This window comes from Sinocyclocheilus anshuiensis, unplaced genomic scaffold (genome assembly GCF_001515605.1).
Source record: "Sinocyclocheilus anshuiensis isolate Anshui unplaced genomic scaffold, SAMN03320099.WGS_v1.1 scaffold2459, whole genome shotgun sequence".
In the NCBI taxonomy this organism is placed as follows: domain Eukaryota; kingdom Metazoa; phylum Chordata; class Actinopteri; order Cypriniformes; family Cyprinidae; genus Sinocyclocheilus; species Sinocyclocheilus anshuiensis.
Genome location: NW_015538121.1, coordinates 142,699 through 154,849, shown reverse-complemented (window position 1 = coordinate 154,849; position 12,151 = coordinate 142,699). Strand labels below are relative to the sequence as shown.

Genomic DNA, 12,151 nt, shown 5'->3' with positions numbered 1-12,151 from the left:
TGTGGGGGGGGGGGGGGTGAATAATTCAAATTATTTATTAATAATATAAACAATAGATGATGATGATGGGCTACTTTTAGTTCATTATTAGTTCTATTTGTTAAAGCTAAATATTAAAATGAATAATCTGAGCATTTGTTACTGTGGTTTAAAACCAAAGGCAGAGACCAAGACAAAAACCAGAGGTAGGAGGCTTGAGACTAGGAATATCAGAGAAAGGATCTATGATTGTCACACATCACACATTTGTTACTGACCATAGAGTAAGTCACAAATATAAAGTGTTATGAGCATACTCTGTGGTTAACCTCCCAATTTATCTATAACTTCTCATCCCTCTTTTCTGCTTCCAAGAGAGCTCTGTTTGTTTGTTTTTACATGACCGGACACAGAATTGCTTTAGGGGGCTTTGACTACACTTTACACAAGGGAATTCATTTTTTAGTAAATATGTAATTATCATCACAGTCTTGAAGGACTGTAAAATATAAACCATAGTTATGAACACATAATCTACCAACATAGGCTCATGACAATTCGTTAGTATTTTACCATAAGATGAATTGGTTGCGAATTCCTTCACACATTTGTTACTGACCATAGAGTAAGTCACAAATATAAAGTGTTATGAGCATACTCTGTGGTTAACCTCCCAATTTATCTATAACTTCTCATCCCTCTTTTCTGCTTCCAAGAGAGCTCTGTTTGTTTGTTTTTACATGACCGGACACAGAATTGCTTTAGGGGGCTTTGACTACACTTTACACAAGGGAATTCATTTTTTAGTAAATATGTAATTATCATCGCAGGCTTGAAGGACTGTAAAATATAAACCATAGTTATGAACACATAATCTACCAACATAGTCTCGTTAGTATTTTACCATAAGATGAATTGGTTGCGAATTCCTATTTATATGAATCATCTTGGATAAATCTGAAAATGTTTTAACAGGAACGTTTGCAATTTTTGTCGAGCTCATCTGTTTCCAAGCCTTCAGATGTACCACTTCGATACTAGTAAAATAGTAGCTACGTTGTAAACAACTAGTTCTGTCTTGAACAAAATCATGTGTCAACATGCCACAATGTCAGTCTGCTGTGTAGTGTTTTGTATCTCAAAAGGTATCACTACTCAATTTATTCATATTCACTCGAATGTATTTGTTCTATTGGGTTTCGATTGTACCTTGGGCTCTTAGATGCCACATAAATCTTACAAAATTAATTAAAAGCAATAGTTTTGACTCAAACGTGAGATTATGACACATGGTCTTAGCTTCATATGAACGTTCATAAGGGGAAGTCGCTCTTCAGGATGCACTGAATGACAGACGTAGGCATAACCGCAGAGTTCAAGACGTCTCGAAAACGCAAATTCATCAATCGTCCCAATTTCTATTCAGATGCAGAAAATGAACGTCAAAATCATGCCTTTCCCTTTTCGGTCTATTTGCAAAATGCAGTATATAAGCTGCAGACCTAAAGTGAGTCTTTACTACAACGACAAACAAGTTGTGAAGGACAAAGGACAAGTTAACAAGGTAAGCTGTGGAATCAGTGGCTTATTGTAATGAATCTGATTATTTATGGCTTGAAATCGATGCATCCTTGTTTTAATCTCGCATGGTCTCTAAACTTTTATAGGCATCTGTCAGAATGGACCTTCAACGTGTGGCCCTGCTGTGCACCTTTTTCTGCTTTGCGCAGGTTTGGTCATTGCCAACAAACTGCATCCTTCGTAAGGACTTATTGAAGAGATCATATACACTGATAGAGACTGCGGTAAGAATAGCTGAGAATGTTCAGTGGTACAATTCAGTAGCGAATATACATATTCATCGACGAATATACTGTTTTGTTTTAGGGGGGCCTTTTCCCCGTGCAGTGCCTGAAGGAAAATGTTGCCATAACTTTCCCGCAAAATGCGTTCGAGTCTGCCAACACGGATCAGGTACAATCTTTGAATAAATCTTTTTTTTTCGGTTGACTTTTGTGCACATTTGTTTACTTTTCAACTCTTGTTTAGGTTACTGGTGTAGAAAAAGCTGTTTACCAGACACTTGAGAATATTGATGCATTGTTTGAGAACTACAATGATCCAGACCAGTGGGATGCAAAAAAGTGGAATGAGTTTCGAGGCCTAGTATACCGGCAGATTGTGGACAGCAAATGCGTAAGAAAACAGCAAACCTAATTTTTCGTTAATATCTTAAAATGTAGAGATCTTGTCTTCGTTCAAATGACATGTGATTAAATTATACGGGGTGGGGGATACGTGAACATGAAAAAAAAAAACAGGGATACGTATTACAATATTAACTAATTAATTATAATTAATCTGCAATGCAAGTAAATTAAATTGTCTTTATTTATTTCTTTCTCTCACCCAGCTCTTTGGGTATTTTGTCGGTTTGAAGTTCATCCTAGCAATCTTTTCGTTTTCTTTAACTGGAAAAACGAATTTAAATTCGAATTTAAATTTTAAATTTTAGATCTTCTAGGCCTTATCAAAAGTTTCGTATGAGGTGCCAATTAGCTACTATATGCGTTAAAGAGAGAGAGCTGAGTGGTAACAGACATGGAAGTAACACCGGTCACTTGTACCTGTTTGACCGCTGGGTGCCTCAACTGACGAATCAGAATCACGTATTGCCAGATAGCTGTTGTAATATGTATATGACTTTTTAATTACCGTTTGTATTCAGTATTTCATGTTTTCTGGGTCTTGGCAAATATAGATCATGAGCAAGTCTGAAGCGGCACAGGATTTCCCCAGCAGAGAAGCTTCACTCAAGAAATACTTCGAGACTATATCCTCAGCTCTGAAAGAAAAGGTACGCTTGTGTCATCAACCTATAACTTTAGTCACTGCCTATCTCTTGTGTTATATAATAAACATTCTAATGCTGAATGCCATTTTTCTGTGCAGGATTTCCGTTACTGCGCATGGGAAATTGTCAGAAATGAGATTCTCCGCACCCTGAAGTTCATATTGGATCACAACTCCGACATCATGTTATAAGTTTCTTAGAATTGTAAATGCGTCCTTTATTTATTTATTTATTTATTTATTTATTTAGGCCTATTTATTTATTTATTTATTTATTTAATATGTCTGTGTTTGTCTAGAGGTTTATTCTGTTTCTAATCACTGTATCGGATGTAACTGTCATTTTCGCTTTTAAATTGCATCACACCATTTCTATTCAGCACTGGACAGTTCACAGCTTGAAGACTTCATTATTCATATATCATTAAGATTGTATTTTTGTTGCATTTTACAAAGTTTTTTGTAATTTCTGAATAACAAATACATTTTGAATACTGACCTCTCAGATCGTGTCTTGTTTTCTAAAATCTTGTTTTATGAGATCTTTGCTATATTTGACTTTTAGTGAAATTAGCTTAATTGAGTTAAGGAGATCAATAATAAGTGTGTAAATAAAAAATAAAAAAAATGGGATGGAGGGTGGGTGTTAGGAAGAAAGGTGGATGAGTGAAATATTAGATTAGATGAAGATAAATGTGAAATATTAACACAGGATTGGCTACACCAGGTGTACGTGAAATAGTAAGGCTGATATTCAAACTGCATCTCTATTTCTCAAAACTGTGACCTTACACATTAATGTCTTGACCTTATACATTTGTGCATCTATGAGGCTGTTTGTTCCAGCAGAAACTATTTCTATTTTTAGCAGACATTAAATGAGATCCGAATAGACCTATTCCAGTGATCACACTTTAACCACATATCCTGTGTTTGTACATTGCTGCAAAGTAACATCCTGTTTTTATCTATTTCTATGTCTAGAACAAATGCAAATGTGTTGTACTGTAATGTACAGCTTGACATAATATTATGCACTGCACTTGTTACAAATATGTAAATGCTCTATAAATCCCTTTCTTCTTCATATTCAAGCTTTATGTGTGTTTATTTATTTTAAGCTTTAAAATATCAGTTAAGGTGGACCTAATGCTCAGTTTCAATGGAAAATATTTCTCAGGCTGCCATTGTGTAATTGTTATGTGGCTTTGAGCAAACTTGTTCTAGCTTTTGAAGTGTTAGAAAATGAAGAGCTTGTAAAGGATTTTTCACAGACATCGAATTGAAAACCCCTTTAAATGTTGTTCTTTTTACCTAGCAGTGGTAGTTTTTGTTAAACATGAATGTTGTGAGATCAGTAAACTCAGAGAACCAAAGAACAGGAATGTAATTGTCAAGTCAAGTTTCAAGGCTGTAACTTCTGAGCTTGTTTAAATGGCTGTCAATGAGGAAATGCATAGCTGTCTGTCATATTTTTTATGTAAAAATATCAAATGACTGGTTGGGCCCAAATAAATTGACAAAATAAAATGACTGTTTGGTTGGGCCAAAATTATGTATATATATAGTTGCAATCAAAATTATTCAACCCAGAACAAAATTTTAAGCAGAGAACTATTTTTTTTTTTTTAAACAATTCAACAAAGGCCTCAGTGAACTATTAGAGAAAGTTTCTTGATACACATTTGAGTGATTCTGAGAATGTAACATTGGTGAATCATGATAAAAATCAAATTGGCTCTAACGTTCATTTTCAAAATTATTCAACCCCCAAAAGTCAAATTTTGTGCAGAATCTTTTATTCTTTAAAACCACCAGTAAACGCAGCCTATACGTGCTCAGAAGCTTCGGTCACCTCTCTGCTGCGGTCTCGGCTCAATCCTCGCCTGAAAAAGCTTTCAGATCACTGATAATCTTTGGTTTTCACATTGCTACTTCTTTCTTCAAATTCAACCAACTATTTTCAATGAGAGTTAAATCTGGAGACTGAACAGTCCACTTAAGTACATCCTATGACTGATCCCTGAACCAAGCAGAAGTAGATTTGGATGTATACTTTGGGATGGCTGTCCTGCAGGAAAGTCCAAAGGCATCACAATTCTTGCCAAAAATGGCCTGATACTTCAAATAATCCATGATGTCCTTCATACAGTCATGATTTCCACTTCCAGCAACATAAAACACCCCCATAACAGGACTGGTCCACCTCCAAGCTTTGAGATGGTGTTCTTCTGTTTATAAGCTTTGCCGCTGATCCATGGGTCCAAAAGCTCTAGTTTGGTCATATCACTCCATAAACCATTCTTCCAGAACTCCACAGGTCTACCCAAATGAATTTTACATGTTCAAGTCGGCCTTTAATGTTCTTCTTGGTCAAGAGTGGCATTCAGCAAGATGCCTCAACACAAAGGCCATAGTTAGTGTTCTTCTTATAGTCTGCATTGAAATGTTTTTCCTCCTTTCATCCGGTCATCTTGCAAATCTTTGGCTGTACATTGCAGGTTTTTCTCAGTTGCTCTGATCAAATTTATTGATATTGTGTTTTTTCTTCAACACCCTCAAAGTTTTTCTGGTACAACACATTTTAAGCTAAGGAATAAGGCTGTATCTCTAGGAACTTTTAATGTCTTGAAATCTTCATTAGATTTTCTAATAAAACTATTTCTTCTATAGCTTTTGAGAGAGCTCTGTTGAGCTTTGAGATGGTGTTCTTCTGTTTATAAGCTTTGCCGCTGATCCATGGGTCCAAAAGCTCTAGTTTGGTCATATCACTCCATAAACCATTCTTCCAGAACTCCACAGGTCTACCCAAATGAATTTTACATGTTCAAGTCGGCCTTTAATGTTCTTCTTGGTCAAGAGTGGCATTCAGCAAGATGCCTCAACACAAAGGCCATAGTTAGTGTTCTTCTTATACTCTGCATTGAAATGTTTTTCCTCCTTTCATCAGGTCATCTTGCAAGTCTTTGGCTGTACATTGCAGGTTTTTCTCAGTTGCTCCGATTAAATTCATGATATTGTGCTTTTCCTTCAACACCCTCAAAGGTTTTCTGGTACAATACGTTTTAAGCTAAGGATAAAGGCTGTCAGCTATGTCTCTAGGAACTTTTAATGTCTTGGAAATCTTCATGTACCCGTAGACTTTCTAATGTAATAAAATTATTTCTACTATAGCTTTTGAAAGAGCTCTGTTGAATTTGCATATTTGCTACTCACGTCAGCACATGCATGGGCAAAGTTTATTTATGTGTATCAGCTCAAGCTAATTCTGTTTTTAATAGAGTTTCTAAGACAATTTTGTTCCCCACCATAAAAAAGTGACTTAAAAACAGCAATGTTGAATAGTAATTGAATAATTATGACATAGCTGTGTTAAAAAGTCCTATAACTCAAAACGAATATTAGCCTACATTATTTACATTATAATTTATAATATGCCAGTAAACTGTTATAGATGCAATTTTTATAAAGTCCTGGATCTTCAAAAAAGCTTATATTTGTAAAGTACTGCAGTCTCTGAAGGGCTGAATAATTTTGATTGCAACTGTGTGTGTGTCGCGTGACGGCCTCCTCGTGTGAAGACCGAAGAATGTAAAGACCATCGACTCTACCGTGCGACTCCACCGGGCAGGGACAGTATAAGGATAAGTATCGCTTTTTATTTCTCCTCTTTCCTACTACTTGTTTCATAAATTATTCTGCTCTTATACCTTTTGGTCTTTAATATTTTGAATTGTTTTTTGCTTTATTTTTTTGTTTTTCATTTAAATGTTAAGTTTAGAAATTTTGTTGTTTGCATTTGTCATTTTTATTTAATCTCTTTATTTTTAAAATGTGTATAGGTAGTATTTATAAAGTTTTAGCTTTTAGTTTTGGATTTGCTTTTAGTTGTTTTAATACTACAATTGATTGCTTCTGTTTTCCTCATTTGTAAGTCGCCTTGGATAAAAGCGTCTGCTAAATGACTAAATAAAAAAAATAAAAAAATAAGTATATAGTGAAAATAACACAATCTTTTTTTCCAGAATATCTCGTGGCATATAACCAAAAACACATATATCCATTTTTATTTTTTGTTACATAGTTTTATAAACATTGCAGTGCATGTGCAGTGTGGTATTGCTGCGTACAACATGACGCATTACAGTGTGCACTTATTCTATGCACAACAATGTAAAGCGTCTAGTGTATGAAATATATATCTTGTCAATTGTCATCCATCATCGGAGTCTGACAGCCCTCCCTCTCCATTACCTAATTAAAGCTGCCACGGTTGAGCGCATGAAGTGTACATTTCACACTTGTTTTGTTTTTTCGGTTTATAAGTGCATCATATGTGCATCTGAAGGCACTTTTCTCAGTGTGAACACACTAACCACACTATTTATACTAAAAACGGCACATAATAGTGCATACATACGCGACTTGGGACGCCAATGATCATTAAGATCAACACAATCTTTCGAAATAATGGAGTGAACTAGCCTATAGCAGCCCACGTTTGGGCTTGATGAACTCATAGGACCTGTCCCAGTACCTTCACTTTGCGGTCTTGGCCACTTGAAAGCACGTGCACGCAACAGGAGGTGCGTGCGCAAGAATGTCCCAGGTCTGTAAAAGCATAATTGATTGTTAAGCATTTTCCTTGCTGATTTTTAAATGCCTTTATGTTTTTTAAAATATACAAATTAAAGGCAAAAACATGTATTGGTAGAGAATTAATAGTTACGTAAATATATTTTAAAACATATGATATTTTTGGCCATTTTTGTATATCTAAAAAAATATTTGAAAGTATATTTTGCCGTATGGGATAAACAATTCTTGTTTTTGTGATATTGTTCGTTTGTCAGTCGCTGCTTGTAAATTATACTCAGAGATATGCACTTCAGTGTCTTCAGTTTTAATGAGTGTTCAGTATAATCATCTTACATAATCATATCATAATTACAAAAATGTATCAATCAGGCAAATAAATAAACAAATAATAAATAAATAAATAGATAAATAAATAAATAAATAAATAGTCCACGAAAAACTACTCTGGAAAAATTAAGTGAATGATACAAGTTCAAGAGTAAATTTAAGAACATGCAGGAGCTCCTTTCGAACCACCTCCCACGCGCAGACACTGTAGTCCTGAAGGAGAAAAAAGACAGCAATTTATAATAGGCTATGGGCTTGAATGACAGTATTTTGTTAGAGTGCTTTGTAGACCATATCGTATGCATGCTGAACAATAAGTTTTGGTGTACCTTGTTTCCGAGGAGAGTGGCCAGTTTATCAAAGTAGGTTTTCAGTGTACCTTCTCTTGTGGGAAAATCATCCACGGGTCGCTGCTTTCTCCTCATAATCTACACACGGAATGAAACATATGAGACACTTACAGGCATGTTCATCTATAAAATCCTATTTTAAAAATAAATGTATTATTCTCTTACACATGTGTACTCGTCAGTAAAACGATAAACTATGTTTTGGAAATCCTCCACTTTCTTCTGGTTCCAGGATTCTGGGGGACTATCGTTAGCAAACAGGTAGTCAATGTGCTTCATGATTTTATACGTTGCCTTTGCTACACCAGTGTTCTGCAAAGTAAACATATAACATAGAAAACATTATGCCCGGTCTCCTTCATCATTCTGGGTTCTAGCTAGTAGTATTCAACAGAAACATTTAGACAATCATGGAGCTAATATGCATGGAATGACTCTTGATGCGTTTATAGTTTACCTGATTGGAGTCATTTGATTGCAGTGCGGATGTCGGGAAGGTTATTTCGACGTTTTCTTTCAAGCATTCACGAGGAAAAAGACCTCCCTATAAGGAAAGTCAGAACATAGGTGAAGAAACACCCATAAAGATATACAACAGGTAAAGGAATAAAAAGCAACCTGGGGGGTGGAACGTACCATATTCTCAAGAAGTCTGTGAGTTGTTTTCACGAGCTCCCGTCGCATGATGCATTTTGTTGGCATTGAACAAATTTGGGCGAAAAAAAGAAATGGACACAGCAGAGCGATACATTTCCAAAGTGCCATTATATTTATATGAGGCCAAAAAGCAAAAAGATCAGAAAGATTATGCAAAAAGGCAAAAATTAAAAGAGCTGTAAAATAGCACTCGGTCACAAGCGGTGTTGAAACCTCTTGAAAATCTCCTGATATTGCTGAAGACATGGATGCCAATGGTCCGTTTTATACTTGAGTGATGCATGGAAAGAATGTAATAGTTTCTGGATTTTTTGTAGACCGCAGCGCACTCGCTTGCGCATCTCTCTCCTTTGCTGTGGTTATCGAGGATGTGGTCGGTCTATCTATCTACCTATCTACCTATGTATCTATCTATCTATCTATCTATCTATCTATCTATCCATCCATCCATCCATCCATCCATCCATCCATCCATCCATCCACTGGGCAAAGTTACGTCCAGTACAACAGCCAAAGAAAAGCTAACAAGAAGTATGAGGACCAAGATCCCAACTAAAGCAAACACTGTCCACGACAATGGTGACTTCAAATAAAACACAAATACCAACATCTAAACCTCTGTTCATTCTCAATAAGAGCTTCGCTAGATATCTGACAGAAATAAAGTCAATCTAATGAGTGAAGCTGGTGATGCTGTTTGTGGAGATGTTTGATCCTCCTCTGCTGAGATCTTGAGAGATTTAATGTCTTTTATTTGCCGTTGATTTTACCAAATGCTCAATCATCAGTTATTTGATCATTTAATTATCTTATAAACTTCAACACTGTTTCAGTGAAGATTCTTTTATTTTCTTGAGTTTTGGATAAACAGTGTCTGTGAGTTGCTTTGCAATTACAAATGGAAATTACATTGAAATAACATGAGTTTAAATCTAATGCATCACTGAGAGTGTTCATTTGGTCCAGAAACAGTATAAATTATGTCTAAATGAACCTTAAATGATGTTGAAAATAATGTCCACTGACCACATTTGAACTAGTTTTTAACCTTGTTCGGAGGTTCCATGAACGTCTATATCGGACGCGCAGAACACGTCAAAAAAAGAGGTCATAAAAACTCATTCTGGCTCCTCAGTGGACGTATTTTCAACGTGTGCAAAGACTTCAAAAAGACGAAGTCTTTTGCCCAGTGGGTGTCTATCTATCTGTCTATCTATCTATCTATCTATCTATCTATCTATCTATCTATCTATCTCATTCCGCTGCCCACAAAATACTATAAAATATCAAACAAACTCTGCAAACAAGTGATGCTATTCTCAGAATTGAGAAAAGCTGGTCAGTCGCAACAGAAGTTCATCATAGTATCTATGAATATGTTCTACAAAGTTTGACAGCCAGAACGTGTCCATGACGTTTTATTTTGAACAATATTTCTAATGTTTCATATTCTGAACCCTGTCGAACTTCGTTTTGTGAAATGCTTTGATGGAAAAGTGTTATCATGCTATATTTCTTTAAAATGAATGTCATGTTTTGATCGTTTGTTATATGATGCATTTTTTTTCTAATGCATCTAACATTGTCTTTTCTGTTAGACAAGTATACACGACACTAATGTTGTCCTTAAATAATCTTAAGTATCTTATCAACAAAACGATAATTAGTGTATAGGCTATTTAGAATGGTTTAGTTATTTGGATATTAATATTATTGCCATCTTGGGTTTTCTTATGGGTCAACCTTAAACACACAAAAACCGTAAAATGGGAGAAAGTTCACGAGTTTCACGTTAAGAATTTTTTTTTTTTCAAAACTAAACAAATGAGGGAAGATATGGACAAAGCGATCTCGCCTGAATGACAAAATTATGTAGCTAACTATAAATGACTATACCCTATAAATGAAGGTATTTTCATTACACTGATTAAATATTGGTCAAGATCTGTCATCATTATCAGGAGACCGCAGGGTGGTAGATTAAGTTCGCCCCAGTGGCATTTTCACTTTTCACTCACAACTCGAAATACGTGGCCGGCAAGTCCCAATTCTTTCTATGAATGAACGATTTAAAAAATTTTCTTTCATAAAATTAATAAGAAAACTTTTTTTTTCAGACAGTCGGAAAGCGAAGCACCCATTCGAGGTTTTGCACCAACTCACATCATAAGCGAATCATAACTACCAGCGCCTCACCGCATGCAGTTCACTTCCCACGCTCACAGACCACACGAGCATTTACACCTTGGTGCTCGCGCTCTATTAATTCAGTTCTGTCGATTCAGCGCGTGTGGCTGTGTTCCACTCATAACTAATAATGACTGTGCTCTATATTAATAATACCCACACCGTCATCATTAATGGCGGAATATTCCGTCTTCGCCACTGTTCACATATGAAGAGCAATTCCCTGAAATTAGCTATTAGCCTATATTCATTTAGCCTCTGCTGTTGAGTGTAGCCTATCTGGAAAAAATAAACAAGGGATTATCATTATGTGTATCATTATGGAACGGATACTGAGACCAACTGATTTAAAACAAAAATGTTCCTTTTAATGCATCATCATTATCATCACCATCATTATGGAACTTCATAACATAGGGTAGGCCTAGTTACAATAGTTGAGCCTATTGTATTGAGTCAAATAGTAAAATGATGAAAGAAATAAAGATTGCGTTGTTGAAATGGATTTTCACTGAAATCTTCTGAATCAAATGGTGTGCCTAGACAAAAATGGCAATATGGCCCAATGTGACATTAGGCTATGATTTCACTAAATAAATATGAGCGTTTCAAAGTCAAAACGCAGAGCGGGTGTTTTTATATAAATGTTTCTCTGAAAGGAAACGATTGTCTTCAGAAAAGTTTTGATGGCATTTTCATTTCATTCTGCCTCCGTATAATGCGTTTATGTGCGAAGCGCTGCTTTAAGCGCCACTTTTTAACAAGCCTTTCTGCTGTTTTTGTTTAGAGTCAGACCAACGCGAAAATCGACCCATATTTTTTACCCAGCAAACAGTTGTAAATGTGAACCAGCTGATAGTTAATATCCCTTCTAAAAATGCTTTAAAAAAAAAGCTTGGCCCCCTCACGGACATCCCTGTGCCCCCCTTTGGACCGCGGGGGACGGTCAGACTTGAGTTTAGCGTGTTTTATAGTCTTACTCATACAACTGCCTGCTGTTGCGTCTGATTGCTTTTAGATGGAAAAGCTGCCCATAACTCCTGGTCTAGGATGTGTTTTCTTCATAATAATAGCATAACGAAATAGATTTGGCAAACAATCCAGTGTATCTGCCCTTCTGCTTTGGAAAGCATCAATTGATTTTACAATGCATTTTCGCAGCGGTGAGCAATGTAGCCAATCACAGACATGTTTGTTGA

General features: G+C 35.8%; 2 protein-coding genes across 2 annotated transcripts; one reads left to right on the top strand and one right to left on the bottom strand.

Moving 5' to 3' along the window:
* The first annotated feature begins 1,658 nt into the window (after positions 1 to 1,658).
* LOC107683686 (interferon alpha-13-like) lies at positions 1,659 to 3,024 on the top strand. The gene is made up of 5 exons (XM_016479762.1): positions 1,659 to 1,784; positions 1,867 to 1,953; positions 2,029 to 2,175; positions 2,741 to 2,836; positions 2,932 to 3,024. Exons 1-5 carry the CDS (start codon positions 1,659 to 1,661, stop codon positions 3,022 to 3,024), a joined length of 549 nt encoding a protein of 182 aa, XP_016335248.1.
* Positions 3,025 to 7,884: 4,860 nt separating this feature from the next.
* On the bottom strand, positions 7,885 to 8,873 carry LOC107683682 (interferon alpha-6-like). Its single transcript, XM_016479756.1, has 5 exons — positions 8,745 to 8,873; positions 8,566 to 8,652; positions 8,274 to 8,420; positions 8,088 to 8,186; positions 7,885 to 7,971 (listed from the first exon to the last, which is right to left on the bottom strand). The coding sequence occupies exons 1-5, from the start codon at positions 8,871 to 8,873 to the stop codon at positions 7,885 to 7,887; spliced, it is 549 nt and encodes a 182-aa protein (XP_016335242.1).
* Positions 8,874 to 12,151: the final 3,278 nt, after the last annotated feature.

Coding starts and splice junctions, on each gene's coding strand:
- LOC107683686 (XM_016479762.1), top strand. CDS start 1,659: ATGGACCTTCAACGTGTGGCCCTGCTGTGCACCTTTTTCTGCTTTGCG. Junction 2,176..2,740: donor AGATTGTGGACAGCAAATGC/GTAAGAAAACAG, acceptor TGGCAAATATAG/ATCATGAGCAAGTCTGAAGC. Junction 2,837..2,931: donor CCTCAGCTCTGAAAGAAAAG/GTACGCTTGTGT, acceptor TTTTCTGTGCAG/GATTTCCGTTACTGCGCATG.
- LOC107683682 (XM_016479756.1), bottom strand. CDS start 8,873: ATGGCACTTTGGAAATGTATCGCTCTGCTGTGTCCATTTCTTTTTTTC. Junction 8,421..8,565: donor AATCAAATGACTCCAATCAG/GTAAACTATAAA, acceptor TTTACTTTGCAG/AACACTGGTGTAGCAAAGGC. Junction 8,187..8,273: donor TTACTGACGAGTACACATGT/GTAAGAGAATAA, acceptor TTCCGTGTGTAG/ATTATGAGGAGAAAGCAGCG.